The 19434-nt window shown below is 42.2% G+C and overlaps 1 protein-coding gene across 1 annotated transcript in view; it reads right to left on the bottom strand.

The window, feature by feature from the left end:
- Positions 1–19434, bottom strand: part of LOC104380089 (sodium channel protein type 5 subunit alpha) — a 174209-nt gene that overhangs the window by 64949 nt on the left and 89826 nt on the right. Inside the window, 1 exon segment of the mRNA XM_086615079.1 lies at positions 6301–6771. Coding sequence (XP_086471205.1) covers positions 6301–6771 — 471 coding nt within the window.

The raw sequence follows: 19434 nt of genomic DNA, 5'->3' as shown, positions 1-19434 counted from the left end.
ACACAGTGCTATGAGAAAGCCAAACCATGATCATCCGAACAGTCCTCTCTGACCTTAAATTTATTAATCTCTTACTGGCAGAATCATGTAAAACAAAGCTATCAGAAACAGTTTCACCTTGTCAAATGAAATAAAATGAGCCAATAATTCTGAAATAAAAATGAGGAAGAAGAGAATAAAAGTTTGCAGTTTTGATCCACTTCAGGGCAATATAGAAACTGTCCCATCGAATAGAGATTGTGGTGGCAGCCTGCTCTGTCATTGATGTGCATGGAGGCAGTTACTCATCTAAAGTCTGGAAAACTGTTTTTCCTGGGAGATGCGTTTGCTGGAGCCCAAACAAAGGTATATACATGGGAAGAACAGCCAATTGAGAAAAAAATGCGAATATGACTGAGAAAGCACAGCGTGCTCTGGAGCAATGAACACTCATTCGGTGTGCAACGTTCAGGCAACGTACACCCCTTGGGTCCTCTGTGCAGCCCCAAACTCAAACCTTTTGGAAATCACAACAGAGCTGCTTCTCTGCCTCAGAGGGGTCTAGGAAAGTGGGAACTGGGAAACCAAGAGGCAATGAAAGACACTGTCCCCTTCCCACAGGCAATATTCCCTGCCAGGTCAGGGGAAGGTGAGCCCCAGCAGGCATGGCAACATCTCTCTGCTATTTAAGGATTTCCACAGCCAGCGGTAAGAGGATGGATCCTCGGGCAAGAGGATGGGCCAGCCCCCCACCTGCTTTGCAGCCTTGGGATGGCACAAATGAGCCGTGGTGGGAGCCGGGACCTGGTCGCTGTGCAGGGAAAGGCAGCGCTCCCGCGACGTGCGTGCCTGGTGCCGAGGAAGGGGTAAGAAGCTGCAAAGCGCTCTGTCCCAGCAGCAGGCAGCCAGCACTTTCCATATGACCCAATTAGCCACTCCGTCGGAACAAATCAATAATGGCATTTTCTGAAGACAAGCAGGCAAGTGCTGCTGGCTGGGCGCTGCGCTGCATGGGAAAACACAAAGGTGTTATCTCCGCGGAAAGCAGCATCCGTGGCTTTCTCACTGCAGAGGGGGCGAACGCGAGATGCTTTCCAGACTGCTGCGGCCAAGAGTCACCGGCCACCACAGCGAGGATCTTCTTCTCAGCGGCATGCTATAGATAGATCAAGTTGAGGGCAGTAGTCTGAATAAGGCAGCACACGTGGTAATTAAATTTAAGAAAGGGGAGAAAGTAGTAACAACCCTTTGGGGCTGACTCAAACAACAAGGAAAAGGTAGAGCCATTTTCTGAGGTTGTACTAGTAAAATTTGCAGACTGTAGGAACTCATCAATGCAGAAGAGGATCCAGATAGTGTGCAGAAAGACCTGGATGTCATTAAGGTCTAGGGTAAGAGAAACAAGACAAAGTTCAACAGTATAAGTGCAGGGCACTGTACTTTGGGGACTGATTCAGGACACCCGGCATTACTCATCTGGAACCTCCTTTTAGTCGATTAATTACAGGATTCCTCTGAATCACAAAGTGATATTGCTGTGAAAAAGGCACACACCACTCTGGGCTACAGCTGTGGGCACCCTGAAGGTTAAGCAATACTAAAGTAGGAATTTTGAAGATTTAAGCTTTGGACTTATATTTCTAATGTAAATGGCACAAACCCTTCTGATATCAGAAACTTTCAATGTAATTAAACTGCAGGTAAGTTCTGGTAGGATCCACTGTGTCAAATGGACTGGACTGTGCACAGTGCATTGTCCCATCACCTTACTGTCCCCGTAATCTGATTTTTACTCCTTCAGAAGACTGGCAGTTGATGTCGCACATGAAAAAATGATCAAGGAGGTTCAAGAAAATAATTTCCACATTTTAATGATCTAGGAAGCCAAAATGAGAACCCAAAAGAACCTTGAGAAGATGCAACCAGCATGTCGGTGTGGTTGCTGCTGAGACTTTGGTAGCTATTTTCCTGGTAGGACAACCCATATTCAGAATTATACCTCTCAAAGATAGAGGAAAAATGGAAGATATTTTTCATGTAATAGAAGGTTATTTGGACACTATGTCTGAAGTGTAACTGGGTGGACAACATTTTTGTTGTGATTAGCCTTGTTCTCATTATAAAGTTAAACTTCTTATCAAATTCTGAAGAAATCTTATGGACTGACAGGAAGAGGTTTCCCCAAAACTATGAGCAAAGCAAGGAAGGGGGTTATACGTAGAGCCCTAAGTGGAATTGTTGCACTTCCTGGCATAAACACACGTATCACACAATAAAGATGAATTAATGAATTTCAAGGTGGTCCTTTCTCAGCCTCACTCCTCTTCTGCCAGCTTCTTGCACTTGAGCTGACTTTTATCGCTCAGCTTTTCTTTCTGATCCTTTTGCCGTATGTGTGGGCTACAGGCATGTGTCCCCTGTCTCTCTGAGCCAGCAGAGCATCTCACTTGCATCTCAGTAATCAAAGGAGATTTAGAAGCTATCAGGTGGTCTCACTCCTTCGAAACCCTCTCAGTGTCAGTGACACAAATTGGTAGCTTCCAGGAAGACGGCTGCTGCCAGTGTAAGCTTTGATAATAGAAATGGCAGCTGAAATTTAAACTTAGACATTTCTATTACTCAGAGGAAAATGTGCAGTCACAGAAGGGTTTCTCATCATCTGAAATTTCAAACTGCTCTGTGTCACACTGTGGGGTCCATTTCCCATAGCCACAATGGCTTACTTTAGAGCAGTTTTGTGACTTTCCGGGAAGAGCCCAGCACTGGTACAGGAGCTGTAAGCTGAGCTGATCATCACCCTAAAATACCCCATCGGGATCAACAATTTTGTGGTTCTGCTTGAGGGCAGTCTCCCTTTAGCCTCTCCATCATGACGGATGGGTCTGGACTGATGTGAGCACACAATGAACAGAATGTGGTCCAGGATCTTCGACTGACAGAGGAAGCGTAAAGGACATGTAAGGATCGTGTAGGTTTACCTAGCTGCGCACTTGAGAGGCATAAGTACGTATACTCCCTGTTTATACATCTCCTTTCGCCTCCTCTCACATGCTATTGCACCAAAATCTACACGCACGAGGAGGAAGGCAGATTCTGGCCATGTTGCCAAAGGGCTGCTAAATTCCAGGTCAACCAACAACTTTAAAGTGAAGCAGGATACATTGTCTTCTCCTGAGAAGTAAATATACATACATATTCTCTTTGTACATGCTAAAATATTTAAATATGTTAAAATATGCATTATAATTAGGGGAAAGTTAGAATAGATTTGAATGTTTAGAGTACCCTTGGTAGTTCTTGTTTCGTTTCTGTATGATGCCCTGCACACAAAGAGATACTTCACTGTAATTGTGCCCTTTCAGTGCAATCATGTAAATTTTGCTCTTGTTTATGTTGTTCTTCCTTTGCGAGCTTTGCTGTGGTTATCGTGGCCATCCTGGAGGGAAGGAGGTAAGGACCCCCATGGAGCTGGTGCTTGAAGGATTAAAGCTTCTGGGAGAGAGTGGGGAAGTTATTCCGCAGAGTCCCACAGGGCTGCCCTTGATACTAAGGTTAGCAAGCTCTAATGCTCAAAACCCCATATCCAGGGAACTGGGCTTTTGTACCAACCTCCAGGTGCAGTAATTTCTTCTGCAGGGACCTACATGCTGATCAAGAGAGCTTTTTTTTGTGGGTCCAGAGATCATACATCTTTGGAACGGGCACCATTAAAAATTACAGATCTTTGAATCTTTTGGGATCTGCTTTCTCACGGCTCTGCTCCTTATGGAGACGTTTGACGTTTACAGCTGCAGAAATTTATTAGGGTTTGCAGGAAAGCAAATGAAAAGCTCATTACACAATTATCATTTCTGCTGTTGAGCTTCTTTCCATTTTTGTATTTTGAATCTTTGAGTTGAAACCCCATCGCATGCACACATTTTCCTCTCTAGAAATTCGATATAATCGTTTGCCAGATATATGAACTCGTTTCTTGTTTGGACCCCTCAGGCCTGTAGATGAAGGTTGAAAACCATTGATGAGAGCTATGTACAGGAGAACAGCAGTGACCTGCAGCAGCTGTTTGTCAAAGCCCGGAAAACACTAGTGACAAAGCTAATTAATACATTTCTCAACTCCATGCCTTCCATCTAATGCACAAGCCAGCAGTGAACGGTACCATTTCACTGCAATCCAAATATTTTGTGGTAGTGTGCCGATGTTACTCTAATGTTTCTTCAAAATTTCATTAAAAGATACAGTGTGAAAACAGTATTTTGGTTTGATTCTCCTATGGGGTTTCGTTTCCTCCTATTTTGTTTCACTCAGAATCCTCTATGTTTATATTACATAAAGCAAAACATGATGTTTCGATATTATTGAAACAATTTGAAAAAGTTTTCTTAATATTTTCAGATCAACTTTCATTCATAATGTTCTGTTTTACTAAAATGCCTGTTTTTCTACATCAATTCTCTCCCTCATGACTCTCACAGATCTCACTAAAGGTCTAATTCCACATTTACTTGCTGTACAGTATAAAACGGATGGCTACCTGTTCCACCTACCAATATACACACCAGCACCTACATGGACACGTTGTGCAGCTAAATAGAAATTCACGTTTCTATACTTTTAAGGCACAGAAGGTGTAAAAATCCCAAACCCTCCATGCTCTACGTTGCAGTTTAGTTTGAAATTGTGAACGTTGCTTTTTATCTTGAGGAAGGTGGAATATAGTGATGAAACATACACATGTGCACACACACACACACACACACACGCTCTCTCATACACGCTTCCAGACCTCATGGACACCTACGTGCAAAGTTTCAACAAACTTTTGTTTTTCACTGATGAAGGTAAAATCTGAGAATTTTTAAGATTGTGATCCTCTTTCTTTCAAAATACAAACAAAAAACAAACCAAAACTCCAGAACTAAACACATGTATACATTTTTAAATGCATTTATACTAGTCAGTATTTGCAGATCATTTAATACTAAGAAACCCATCTACTATATTTCACTTCTCAAATATACTCCGCTTGTAGGTTTAACTAATACAATAGAAGGAATAGAAAAGGACTTTAAAGAATCAAATATTGTCCTTGCTACCCACACTGATCCACAAGTCATTTCAATAAAAATATTCCTTAAAAAAAAGATACTAAAAAGTCTCTAAAAGTGTTTACCAAAAATTTCAGACTTCTTTTTTTTTTTACCTAGGTGTCTATTTGGACAGTGGGGCTTGACAATAAAGTTTTCTGTCCCCTTACCCTTCAGCCCCCCAAGGAGATGGTCAATACATAAGACTTGCTAGTGAGCAGATGCACTAACACTGTGAAGATTTTCACAATGAAGCAGGAGAAACTAACGTTTAGCAGACAATCTGTGCCCATCTCCTGACACAGAGCCCTTCCTTGGGGCTTTTTTAGGACAGTCCTTTCTAAGAACAGTTTTGCTTCAAAATTTTCTTCCCCTCAACCAAGAGATTGGGGATCCCTCCTGACAGCTGGAGGAGCAGCTGGAGCAGGAACTTTGATCCAGTGCCTGCTGAACTTCGTGGGTGTCAGCTGGCATCAGAGGATGCTGGATCAAGGGTGGAGGGTCTGGAAAACACTAACTAACTAACAGAGTGTGGAGTCAAGAGACAAAGCTGGTAGAAAGGGGAGAGGGGGTGAAGGAGAAAGAAAAGCGTTCCCATGAAGATTTTTCTTTTCTGTTTTACATGAAAACTTCTAATCACACAGAATTTTTCAGTCTTTACTACTGAGTGCTCTGGGGAATACGGAAATCTGCCATGTCGCACCAAAAGAACAGGCAAATAACTATTTTTCCTGTCTAAATACATATGATTACATATGTTCTCTCTTTGTCTGGTGCCTTGTCATATCAGCCTCTGCCTCATACTTTTAAGAGAACTACCTGGCCTTCAATTCTTGCTGCACAAATCAAACCAAGCCATTGCTCATTTTTTCAACTGAGAAAATCCCCTGTCATTGTCAGAGGACCTAAGATTTGTTCTGTAAAATTCCCATGATTCAGCTGAAATAAAAAAAAACAAACCCAAAACAGTCTTCTGTGTGAGAAAGGGCTTAATTGCTCTGGGTAGAAGAGTTAATCTAGACAAGCACAAAAAATACGAAGAAAGGGAATGCCTCTTGTTGGAGACTGAATTTTGCTCTTGGATATGCACCTGTAACTTCTTCTGAAGTTAACAGCATATCAAAGGCAGGATTAGGCCACAGGGCATTTGCATCAGGAGCCATGGATCCAGATCAAGGGTGGGAACAAAGGCCATCTTAATAAGCTTCAACTAGCAAACATTTTAGTTGCCTACCTGCTCCATTTCCGTGAAGGTGCTCTGCTCCTCATCTTCCTCCTCGATATCTGACTCTCCCACAGCGATAGGAACACAAATGGACAGGTCAGGATTGGTCATAAAATCATCATTGTCTGTAATTCCTAGGTGTTTCTCCCCATTTTTATTCATTCCATCCTCAGCATGGTTCTCTTTGTGATTCTCCATCTCTTTGCCAAGCTCAGCGATTGTATGACTGTTCACACAATTGTTAAGGGCACCCGTGTTCTGGGCAGCAAGCTTCATCATTGCCTTCTTCTCAGCCGTCGTCTTGGGGTGCCGGAGGACGTGGCAGCAAAAATCCCACGTCGTGCGTTTCACGTACTGAAGACCCCTGTTGATCCGAGCAAAAGCAAGCTGCAGGTTGTTCATCTCCCCGTCCTCGTCTGGTGCCGAGAGGTTGTCAGCACTGAAAGAGCTTAGCAGCAAGGCAAGGAACAGGTTGAGCACCTGAAAACCAATAAATGATTATGAAATCAATGATTAATTGTGGTGGACAAATGTTTGGTCTCAGAAACAGGAGGATCTGAGTCTCATCTAATCTATGTCACCATGACACCACCAGCGTTCATGGAACTACCTCTAATTCTAGGTGATTTGAGGAGGAAAGGAAGGCATTTAGACATTTCCAAACACTTTAATTTCAGGTGCAGAAGTTTTAGCATGGACAATAACACATTCTGATGCTTCCTGTCCCACTCCAACACCCCAAAACATGAAAAGGGAAAGCTCAGAAACAGAATATGGGATAAAATTTTCATTGGAAGCTACATAGTGTAAATATTCTCATAAGTGGTGGTATAATGAATTTCCTATAATTGCCAATATTCCATCTTGGAGAAAATTGCTAATTAGAACACTTGCCGACATCCAGAAAGGTACCATTTATATGTAGAAAAAAACTATAGGAAGAATGTTTTCAGGACCTTTTTTGGTTTTACTCAGTGCAAATATTGTTATTTATATTTCATAGTATATAATGATATACATACGCATGGCACAAATCAAATAGCGTATTTGGAAACATTTCTAAACATTTGTATGTATTTTCACAGATAGTCTTGATTTAAATATCCTCTGGGCTATGAAGAAAATCTATTGTGACTGAGAATAAACACCTAAGACGTCATACAGTTTCAAAACTTTTGCTCTCCAGGCAAAAACAAGCCATCACGTGGCTAAATCTGAGCAGGGCTCGCTCCCAAAGCAGGCTTGGGCCTGGAAGTGCTGCTACTAGTCAGGAAGAAAAACTATTTGAAAATTAAGATTTTCACAGGTGTATGGGAAGATCCAAACGGAACTGGAGAGCGTAAGTTGGCTTCCTCTTGTTCCTGCAATTTCAGAACTGTCCATCTTTGCTGGTAGCGCACTGCAATATTAGGCACAACTACAGGTTTGGGTTACATATTTGATTATTTAAACCTCATTTTACCTTCTAGGGTTTTTTTTGTGGTGTTTTTTTTTTTTTTTTTCTTGCCAATATATACCATTATATCCAATAAATAAAAACGGTTTCTTCTAGAAGAGTATTGGCACTAATACATCTTGCAGGCTGATCACCAGCTGCTGTGTATGGGACGTTACACCTGCTTGTGGTTCGAGAAGGAACGAATTACAGCTTTTGTTCCAGATTGACGAGGGCAAGAAGCTCACACCAGAGGTAGATGCCTGAGATGACATGAGGAATGGGGCAAAGGAGACTCAAACCATTAACAGCTAAAATATATTTACCCGAAATAAACTAGGACCAAATTGCCTGGTATCAACTCTTCTGCTGCCTGTACAGGGTGGGTGGGTGCCAGCTCTGTGGCACTGCAAGGGAGAGATCAGTGCTGCAGCACTTCTGCCGTTTTAGCAATAAAATGGGCTTTGTGAAGATATTTTCTCTCTGATCTCTTAATGCTACCAGAAATACTTGTAAGTTCCCTTGCTTCTGTCTTTCTGATAGTATTTTAAATTGATAAAGTCTACTAGACCAAAATAAACAGTACTGAGCCTTATCAAAGAGCCACAAGCTTTTGCTATCATCCCCCGCCCTGTTTCCCCTTATTTCAAATATTCAGAATATATGAGCTGGAATTTTGAAATCTAGCCTGGTCTTAATCACTCTGGTGACACTGCATTTGAAGTGTCCTGTCAGTACTGTTTTCTAAAGCACTCTTTGCAATCACCGTGATTATAAACGAGAGCAGTTGGTAGCACAGCAGATGCCCATGTCCATTACGAATTGCTGAGTAAACTATTGCTGCACCGAGCACTACCCTGCTCGAAAGTAAAGTGAGATTAAAGCTAATTGTTTCTTAGCTGGACCATCATACTGGAGTGCCACTGACAGCTTGTGTGGGTCTCCTCTTAATCACTGCGGTGGTCTGGTGTGAATCAATCTTTCATCACATATCCCGCTCAGAGGTACTGCAAGTGATGTTGTCTGATAGGTAGTTGAAAACCAGAGTACTGGACATACTGCCAAGCAGGTAGGAGTCCATCAGTGAAGGAATGAATAACTTTAGCCATTTTCAACCAAATTTGACAGAGGGATGAGGTCTCAGAGTTAACCATGTTGCTACAAGCATCCAGAAAATAAGCATGTGGGTAAAGAAGAGACACTGCCCAGGCCAGCAGTGCAGACAAAGCTTGGAACAAGCCATGGTATGTGTCTCCTTCCCAGTGGCAACCTAGGGACATGGGAAGGAGCTGGAGGAAGGGAAGGAATAAAGAAATCCAGAATAAAAATCTTCTGGACTTCATAGGTTCAATTCAGTTACCTTAACAGAAGTGTCTACCATTGTTTGAGGTTATCTGAGATGTCTGCACCATACCTGCAGGAGATTTGTGTCCTCCTAAAGCTGCAGGTTTCATCTAACCGAGACATGATGGGGTGTCACAGCAGGCACCAGCCTGGCAGTGTTTAGGGAATTGAATCACACTTCAAGGATGGCAGGTGCCTCCAGACTCAGGCACCAAAGCTTGAGGCTCTAATGGGGCATCTAAGCCCCATTTCAATGAAAAGAGGTTCATGATGTAGACATTGGAGCCTGACCAAATACAGATTATGAGGTTAGGGCTGCATGGAGCTGTCTATATGTAGTCATCTAGTGCCAACTGACCCTAGCACATCCAAGTCATCCTGAGGCAACTGGCCGACACAAAACACTGTTATGGGAGATCAGTGTCTAGCTGGAGGCCAGGATGGATACCATACAGTATCCTCAGCGGCATTAGACAAAATCGAGTCAAGTCCTAGATTTCTGCAGACTGTAGCGGTAGCTCAGACATCTTTTTCATACATGAATATCTCCATGTAAGCACCCAAATTTTGTTATCTGAAGCTGAATTTCATTCTATACATCATTAATTCTGCTGTTCATAGAATAACTTGTTTGAAATGCCTCGTTTTACTTTTCCTGTATTTATTTTGTATGTCAAACTACAGTTACATAAGTTTATCCAGATACACCTGCAGGGGTATATAATAGGTGGCAACATTCTTAGTGTTGTTATTTACCATGGATTATTAAGGTAATGCTGTTTTCTTCTCAGAAATGCAGCTGACATTTTGCACAAAGAGCTATTTGCACTTCATGCTTTCAGCCAAAAATAAATCTCAAATATCCTTCCCTTCTTTCTTTATGAGCAGGTAACCTCAGAGGTGTACGGCTGGGCGTTCAAATAGAGTGAACTGCTGTATAAGCACTTTATGTTTACTTATTCCCCCCGTTTCACTGTACATTGCGTTTTCCAGAAAAATATATGCTCAACCCATGACACATCACATTTCCTGTAAAAGGTTACTAATAATATCCAGTCCTCCTGGTTGCTAACGCAATGCTTTCAGTTTAAGTAAAAGCAAACTAAAGACTAATTCAGTTTTCAAAAGCAATGGCATATTTGTATGTCCATATGGATCCCCTTAAAAAGAAATCTGCTTTCCAGTGACACCAAGCAGCCAGACCGTGAAAGCAGGTCACTTTTTTGGTCTTTGAGGTTGGGAATTAAATGACAGATGCACTCACAGAAACCCCAACTCCTTTAGCATAATGATGTTAAGCAGGCATTTAACCTAATGACAATACAGCATGCTTTCATAGGCTTCCTCACTTTTAATGCCTTTCCAGAGGTAGTGACTCTGGTTATGCCATTATAAGGCACAAACAATCGGATTCATCCAGCCTAACGTCAGGTTCCTCCCTGAGGTGCTTACGCTGGAGGAGTTTTCCTAGGACGCCTGTAGATGATGGAGGCAATCTAGCATCCCAGGAGATGCTGAAGAGCTAAACAATCTGTGGTGGTGCCTATTGAGGGCTAAGCTAGTTTGAGTTCAGTATCTCACAGATAGATTAAAGTTAGGTCACTTAGCGATGCAGGCCAAATAACTAACATAGAATCATAGAACATCTCAAGTTAGAAGGGACCCACAAGGATCATCAAATCCTACTCCCTGCTCCTCGCAGGACTACCTAAAACTAAATCATATGACTAAGAGCGTTGTCCATGACTTGTCCAACCCAGCCAGGTGTCCAAAACGTCCTTCTCAATGTCAGTCTGGTATTCCATGCTGCAGGCCAGTGGTGGCCAACCTTCACCAGGTGAGAGGAGAGCTCAGGATGTTTCAGCCCTATCTTGAGCGGAGTAGCAGCACACAGGTAGCAAGCCTGGCGCTGTGCAAAGTGCTGCACCAGTTCTGTGGTCTTGGCAATGAAGAGCACCGAGGCATGGAGCCGTGCAGCTAATTCCTAGCTCCCCAGCTATGGAGAGAAAGCAGGCTGATGGAAGGACACCTCCTCCTCAAGGAGCCTTTGGCAGGGGCTTCTGATGGAGGCTGGGAGCCACATAGGCTGCCATGGTGGGTTGCAGTCTGAATGGCTCAGCTCCGTCACCTCCTTTTGTTTTGGACAACACAGGACAAAACCAGGCAGTTTCATTTCAGATGACACCTTCTTATCAAACCCTCTTCAAAAATATGTCTACAAACTGTTACTGAAGCTAAAATATTTTTGGAGCAAAAGCATGTGACTACTCCTTCATTTCCCTTCCATTCTTGTCTTTACCTTGATTTGGCAAAAATGGAGGGATATAAATCTTCGTGTAATTAACCTTCCACCTGTCATTCAGTCAAACGACGTGCAGCCTCACAATCCTCCTGCGCTCCTGCGGCTTGATTCAGCAATGCATTCGCTGCCCTGTACTCTCACTGGTGTCACCCAGACAAAGAGCACTCGGCACCTTGCTCAGCGCTGCGCTGAATATGGCCTGAAACCCACCAGAAAGTCTAAGGCTGTTTCTTAGCAGATTGAAAATAATTCTGTATTTCATTTAGCTAGGAGCAAGAACGACGTTGCACCCGCACAAATTCAAAGGCAGGGTTAAGCCATCTCCAAAGCGAGGTCCTCAGCTACTGGTCTTGCTTGCTTGCAGAGGATCTCATATGAGCTCACCCACATGGCTTCTTCTTTAGTCTGTCTTGACCATCCACTGCCAACAAAACGAGTTTGATTTTCAAACTCCTGATCCTTTCCTGTGCATGAAGTTTGACTGAGCAGCAACTAAGGTCAGACGTTCTCTTCTGCCCAGACCACACAGGACACATACTAGTAGGATGGAATCAAAGATGGGATCACTCTTGCAAGGAGGAGGTTCATAGAGCAGAGCAGGTCAGGAGCTGTTCTCATGAGCGCTTGTTTGCTTGTAAGCCCACAAGACCTTTCAAACAGCTGAAGATATTCAGACTGCAGATGTATACCGTCATCTCCACTGCAGGAGATGGAGGATAGGAAGGACAGCTGAGGGCATCTATGAGGGACCTGTATCACCTGAGGGTGCTTCCCTGTGGAAAAGGAATCTCCAAGGAGCCAGTTGAGCAGGTTTTTCTATGACAACAGGGTTCAGAACAGAAAACATGCCCCACCAGTGAATGCTGCCATGCAAAAAATAAAGCAGTTAAAACAAATTGTATCCCTGTGGCATCACACTGTCGCTGCTGTCACTCAGCTGCATAGAAAAGCCCAGACAGCTCAGCATGGTGAGGTGCCTGCCAGGATCATCAACATCTAACACTTTTTTCTTAGACAAAACAGGACCTGTACACCTCAGCCTATTAAAACCCACTTCTTCTGCAGTGCATGTTAGACACAGACCAGCAAGAAGCTCTTCAGGCACTCTCTGACCAGTGGAAGAAACTGGTTTTTTTCCTTTCTGTTTATTTTCTGATGGTAGTGGACATCTGCACTGTTCTTTGGCTAGCATAGGTGGGAAAGATGCAATTTTCTCTTTGGAGACTTTGATGACTTCTAGTCAAATACAACATGTACCAATTGTTTTATTTTGTTCACTGTAGCAAAATCCATGAAGCTGCAAAGAAAAACTGCTCATAAAGGGCCTTTCACTGCACCAGGGAAGTGTGAGATCTAAGTTTAAGCCAGAGAACTGCAGTAGTAGGTCATCTAGTCCATCTCTCTGCTAGTGGAGGATTATTTCTTTCCTTGCAAGTATATTTTCCAATCCTTAGTACATTTTCATCCCAGGGCAAAATTTACCAAGAGAGAGTACTCCTGCAAAAAGCAATTTACATGATCAGTTATTTTCTATATTCGTTTTTTCTATTATTTCAGCTATTTGTGCTTGGTTAAGAAGCTTATATCCTCCCAGCCCAGTTTCTCTTTATCCTGTAGTCAATCTCATAATCCCATTTTCATCATATCTTAGTTTCTCGCTGTCTAAATGATCATGATACCACAAGTATGGCATGTGGTCCTTGTGGCCAAGGGCAGGTGGGAGAGGACACAGGTTGGAGCAGGATTGATCTCCTTCATGCTTGTTGCCCAAGATTAGCAGGAAAAACACACGGAATGGGAATATGGATTCCCTGTCTTGCAGCCAGACATCTTCCTAAGTGTACTGTGTTTGATCCAACAAGGCAGGATAAAGTTGTAGATGAGATGTTTGTGGGGCATTATAGTACCAGTTTGTTGCAACAGGAATTTTTTTCTTGTCAACTCCATGTAAATCTGTTTGGTGAAATAACTAGTATATCTGTATAAATATAAATATAAATATAAATACAAATATATAAAATAATATAAAAAGAATATTAAAAACAATACACTGAATTCAGCTTATTCCCATGTAAGATCCCTAAACTACTTCAGGATAGTAATGAGAGTGTATGTTCTCCATGGGAAAGAAAAATAGAAGTGAGATGCTAGGAATAATTCTCTCTTATGCAAACACAAAAATGGCTATAAATTCAGTGATTTCATGCAAATTATTTCCATTTTCCCTAAGAAAGAAGAGAACAAGGTCTGATTTTTCCCCCCAGCCTCACAGCTACCATGTGCATTTCCTTTGCCTATACAGAACAGTGCTTGCAGACAGCGTGCTCGAAAAGCACAGCCTTGGGGCACGGCTGGCACTCACGTTCCCTTTAGAGGAGTCGAAGGCATGTAGGGTTCCCTTTATAGACAGGTTAGATCCAATCCATATGGCCAGAGGAGCTTGAGCCCAACACGTCCCATTCAAAAACTGATGGCTGCACCAGGTGAGATGAAACAAAGGAGTAAAAGTGCCTTCTCTCTCCATTGACTGTGAAGAATAGGTAGGGTGGCTGATACAGTTATAGCTATCTGCACTGTAGACTCTAGAAACCAGGTGAGATGAACGTCGTGCCCCCCATCCCATTAGCATTTTTGTGGTATTTACCACAAAGCCAGGAGTTTTGCCAACCGCTCCGCACTTCTGGTACTGACGTTGCGTTTCTCCGCAGTTTCAGTGGTCTCTTGTGCAGCTGGTTGTCTTTAAGCAGCACAAGGCAGAGAAGTGATGCTGGATGGCAGCTGTGCTCACCCATGTTTGATGGTGTGTGATGGGTTGGGGGAACAGTCACCCTACTTCTCGCTTCAGAGTTTAAAGGGGTATGTATAATTAATGGCACAGACTGCTTGGTGCTGTTCTCGCCACCTTACCTAGCAGTAAATCTCCCTGAGTAATGGAAGGGCAGATTAAGCCCATTAATTACACTTGGCAGCACCTTTGTGTCACACAGGAGTTTTCTGAGGTCACTTTAAGCTGCCATTCGTCCCTCCCTGCCTTCAGTGGAGCTGTAAAGACCTGACTTGGGTACATCCTTTTGCGAGGTGGAGGCAGGCAAAGGGCATCACATCAACATTGCTCTAGCTACCAGTCTGACACGCTTCACCACATGATGAAAATGTCTCTTCAGAGAGGGAGGCTGAACTGGGAGGGGAGGCTGGCACTTCCCTAGCTCCCATCTTGCAAGGATCGGACACTAACCTCTGTTGTTCCTCACCCCCAGCCTCTGAAGCACCCCAAAAGCAGGCAGAGCAAGGCGACCTGTGTCCTTGTCAAGATGAAACACAGGTCTGAGGCAACCCACGACACTTCTTACCACAACCTGGTGGATCCCTCATGTTGCCAATTCTTTTTCTTTAGTTAGCCATCCATTTGTGGGTATAAACATGCACACAAACTGTACCACCCCAAGTGCTGGTCAAGAATTACTGAATAAAATTTAGACAACTTTCAGTGTTTTTTGAAAGTAAGTCCCTTAGAAGTATCAGAAGACAAGTCTCTGGAAACCAAGTGCTTTGTGATCTGAAAATCTTATTCTCCAAGTCCAATTTGAGAGAGGAGGGCGGGATGGTGAGTGGAGGCAGATATATTATTTCCACTACTAAAGCCACAACGTAAAAGCAAAAGTGGTCCCGCAGGCTTTTCATCAGATATCAAAAGAACACTAATTCACCAACATAGCAAGAGCTCCATCAGAGCTGCTGTGGACTTCTCAAACCACTGTCTAGATGAACAAACAGTGTTGTCAGACAAGTCCAGCTGCAAACTTCTCCCAGCAAGACAGCTATGTTTGCAATGTTAAAGGCTCTCCTTTGGTCTCTGGCTTAGCTGTGGCTGCTTCTGCAGGTTTCCTAGGGCTTCCTAAAGCCCCAGAGAGATATCCTGGTTCTTTTGCAAGGAGGGGAAGGAGGTGGATGTCCGTCCTTCTCACAGTGTATGTCTACCGGATAAAGCTGGCTTTGAGCTGTATTTTGCAGAGAAGCATCACTAAAAAAATAAGAAAAGCACTTCATGGAGGACTGGCTATCGGTATCCTTCAAATCAAGTCTGTGCTCAACTGCGTGATCAAAGCAAACTCTTCTTTCCAGGCATGATGACCTCATCTTTGACTACCTTCTTATATCAGGAAATAGAAAAGTATTTTGCTGATAAGGAAATTTGAAAATTATTTTATTTATTAATTGTATTCTGTGTGCCTGGCTTAAATCCCAGCGACTTGGGTTGCTCAAAATTGTCTTTAGTGCAAAATGGACATGAAATTGGAGAAGCAAAGAAGAAAGTTGGTGGTGTAAATTGCACATAAGAGCAGTCTTACGAGTTCATGCTCACTGTCAGTCTGCTAGAGAGAAGAAAGGGAGAGCTAGGCAGCTAGTCTATTTTATGATCTAAAATTTGCATCTGCAGTAGTAAACAAAGACAAGCCAAGGCCTGTTCACCATCCCTGAGGGTAAGCAGCTGACCTCCCTTTCCTGCTTTTCCCCCAGGAGGGATTGCTTTGTGGCTGCTGTCAGCAGCTGGGGTCCCCTGAATGCCGAGGCACCAGCAGGAATGGGGTAGCCAGGGAATGTCCTACCAAGACAGAGGAGGGACACTCATAATGTTTGAGTCCATGCCCTGCCCAGTTTATAAATGAAGCCACCTGCCTGTGTTTTCAAGCAAAGAGACTTCAGGAGGCATTTTGCACTTGCTGAATCTCTCAGAAATGGGATAACATGACATCTAAATGTGGGAGGCAAGAGAATTACAGAAAAGAAGAAGGGACATGGAAGTCCTCCTGGAAGAAATGTTCATACAAAAGAGTTTGTAGCACAAGGAGCATTAGTGTGCTCTTAGTTGTGTGGTTTCAACAAATGACTCTACATGAGGGCTCCAGAAAGAGAAGAGAACTGGTGGTGGAGAGGAGGCAGCAAACAGAGAGGAAGGGTGATGAACTGAGAGTAGAGCTGCTAGAAGTATGTCCATCCCCAAAGACAACTGTGTAAGTGCCTCTTTTCATCTCCGCAAAAATTCAGCATAGAAGATATCAAGTATAATTCAATCCAAACCCTAAGATCAGTTAGCAGGTACTCTTTTCTTGAGAAAACATGATTATGACCCACAGAAGGTAAAACTTCTGAACAAAAATTGCCTTGGTCAACAAATAAAACCACTTTTGCATAGAAATGATTACAAGAATTTCAAATGGCTTCAGGACAGAGACTTGGAATTTGTTTGTGCATTGGGAAGGGCGAAGTCAAGATACATACGAGATTGAGCTTGCAGATAATGTCATGAAAGGCAGAAAGCCAAAGCAATGTTGAAGGAGAAGGAGATTTGCTCAAAGCATGAGACCAAGAAGACTGTAGCAGAGACATGTGGCAATGTCAAAGAGGGGATTACTATAACCAAGGCCAGAGCTGGCCAAAATGAAAGAAAATACATTTTAGGTAGAAGAAATATAAAGGAAGGACAGATTTGGGTCATATTCAATGAGAAATAACTGAAACAAGAATCTGGCTAGGGATGACCCAAAAAAAAACAGGAAGAAGAAAAGATAACACATGGAATTTAGAGACAGGGAAACAGAACAAAAGAGACTTAAATAGCAGTAAAGACATAAAAAGGTTAAAAGGGTGGAAAAAAATCAACAGGTCTGGTTCTCCTTTGCACCATTTACAGTAATACAAAATCAATGGAGTAGATCCGTATCTGTTGGAGATTCTCCTTGGCAAATGTGGACCAGTAGTTTTATTGGATTTAGAGGAGTTTAACAGAGTAAGAGCCTACCAAGCTGACTTTTGGGAACAGGAGGAAATGCAGGATGGTACCAGGAGACCAAAGCCAGGACCTCTTTGACCTCAGGAAGTCCTTACTGTTCAATAAGACCCAAAAAGGCAGGAAACTGACATCTAAACCTGTGTGCTACTTTCAGTTTCCAAACATATTCTTCAGCATACTTCCTTGAGAAACCACAGACGAGGTTTCCACATATGTGCTAGGTGGAGAAATGCAGATATGAATATGCACTGTACATGGAAAGATAAATTCCAGTCTCTTTTAAATATCATGCACCTCCTAAGAAGGTTAAGGCTGCCATAACTAGCTGACTGTTTCACATATTCCTTTTAACAAGCTATTTTCAGAGGCAGTTGTTAGAATGAACAGCTCACTGCTTAATTTTGGTGGGAAAATATTTTTAACTGATTTTTTTTTTTAAACAGAAATATAAGGTGACTAGGAGTAATGAATAATGTATTAAATTTGTACCACCTGGTCTATTTTAATATTAAAACCTTGCCTTTCCCTCAACACATGCTAGGAAGAATTCTGTTGTCATTACCCTTTCAATGACATCCAGACAACTCGCACAGTGACATTAATAAAAAGAGGCACATTTAGTTGTACCTACCTTTGCACACTCTTGTCCAATTAAATTTGACTCAGTGTCTTCCAGGTTTTTAATAACTACCCAGCTATTAGCAAGAGCTTAACCACTGACAAAAACCTACTTACACTATTAACCAAGGACAGATGTAGCACAAAAAATGGGCAGTATTTTACCCTAATGATGCCTACTATATTAACAGGGCTGCAGTTTTTAGTTCGAAAACTCAGCTTCTCTTCAACTCTCTGACTACAACCAAATTTCAACAAACAATCCACTAGTATCATCTTCACAAATGAAATATATATGTGTACACTTATATATGGTGGATCTTATTAAAAATATTTAATCTTTTCAGAAGTTCATATATGGAATCAATGCTTAAACAATATTTTTAGAGAAATAGCTCTGACTTGGAAACACAACGAGAACAAAAATCGTAAGGATGGTTTCCAAGGGGCAGGTTGATTGAACTAATGCATTAGCATTTCTCTTCCTCCATATTTTTAATGTCTCACAACCATGACAGTTATTAGGAGATAGTTTCATATTCCCTTATGTACATAGCTATGGAAGAGCACCAGCATTATTATCAGATTTTACTCCTCTCTGATACATTCCAGTGCTCATTTACAGATCAAGTAATACTTATAATTCTAACAATAAAAATCTGCACCAAATGCCAAAATCTGTCAAAACCCACCAATGAAACTAGTTTGGCTTATTGCTTTTGGGAATCCCTTATTTCATAGATGAAAATAGACCTTTAGTCCAGTTTTTGTTTTCAGCTTCCTTTGAGGTGCATCAGGAGAAAAAGTTCACTCCTCTTCTGTATGCCAGCTTTTATTAGGATTTTGGCTATTTATATTTTGAAAGTTCTACTTTTCTATGGATGGATGTTGCAGAGAAAAAATTGTCAGATTTTAGTATATATTCAACATGGACACCATATAGTACCTTGAAAACAGGAACTGTACACACTTGTCCCCTAATACAAGATGAGTGCTCAGATTTAGTCACCAAGTGCCAAGATTCAACTCTTCAGAAGAAACAACTCTGCCTGTGGCAGGATACAGAAACTCATAAATCTGGAGTGACAGAAGGAAGCAGATTACTTTTTAGGAGTACAATTTGAAAGCAGCTTCTCCTCCCACTTGTTCTCAGGGGCATTTCTCTCACATCTCTTGGGCAAAGCAGCCCTATACCTGCCAGCTTTGAATGGACTATACTTAATCTACCATACAATGGCACTTTTGAAACCCAGCAGTCTTTGATGGTCCATCATAAACATCCTGAGGTTAATTTCCCCAGACTTTTAGCACCAGCATTTGGTGTTACATGTGAGGGTGAGATATGTCTACTCAATAAATAAATGATAGTTGTTTATGTGGGCACTGATAAATCACACCATTTTTAAAGCCTGGAGTCTTAGGCAAAAGGTTTATCTTTACAGCAACCTATATGAGGATGCAAGATTTCCATCTCTGTTAGGAGTCACAGAGGCAACTGGACAGATTGATGGTTGCTGTCAGGATTTATCTTTTTGATTCATCACATGATGCTGTCTGTTTCTGGTGGACCTTTCATTACTCTTGAGGACGTTTAATACTTGAGTAGATATAGCCAGATATTTGCTCAAAAGCATCAGCTACCTGAGTGCTCTG

This window comes from Tauraco erythrolophus, chromosome 7, assembly GCF_009769465.1.
Source record: "Tauraco erythrolophus isolate bTauEry1 chromosome 7, bTauEry1.pri, whole genome shotgun sequence".
Lineage (NCBI taxonomy): Eukaryota > Metazoa > Chordata > Aves > Musophagiformes > Musophagidae > Tauraco > Tauraco erythrolophus.
The sequence above is the reverse complement of the archived record's forward strand: the minus strand, read 5'-3'. Positions and strand labels throughout refer to the sequence as shown.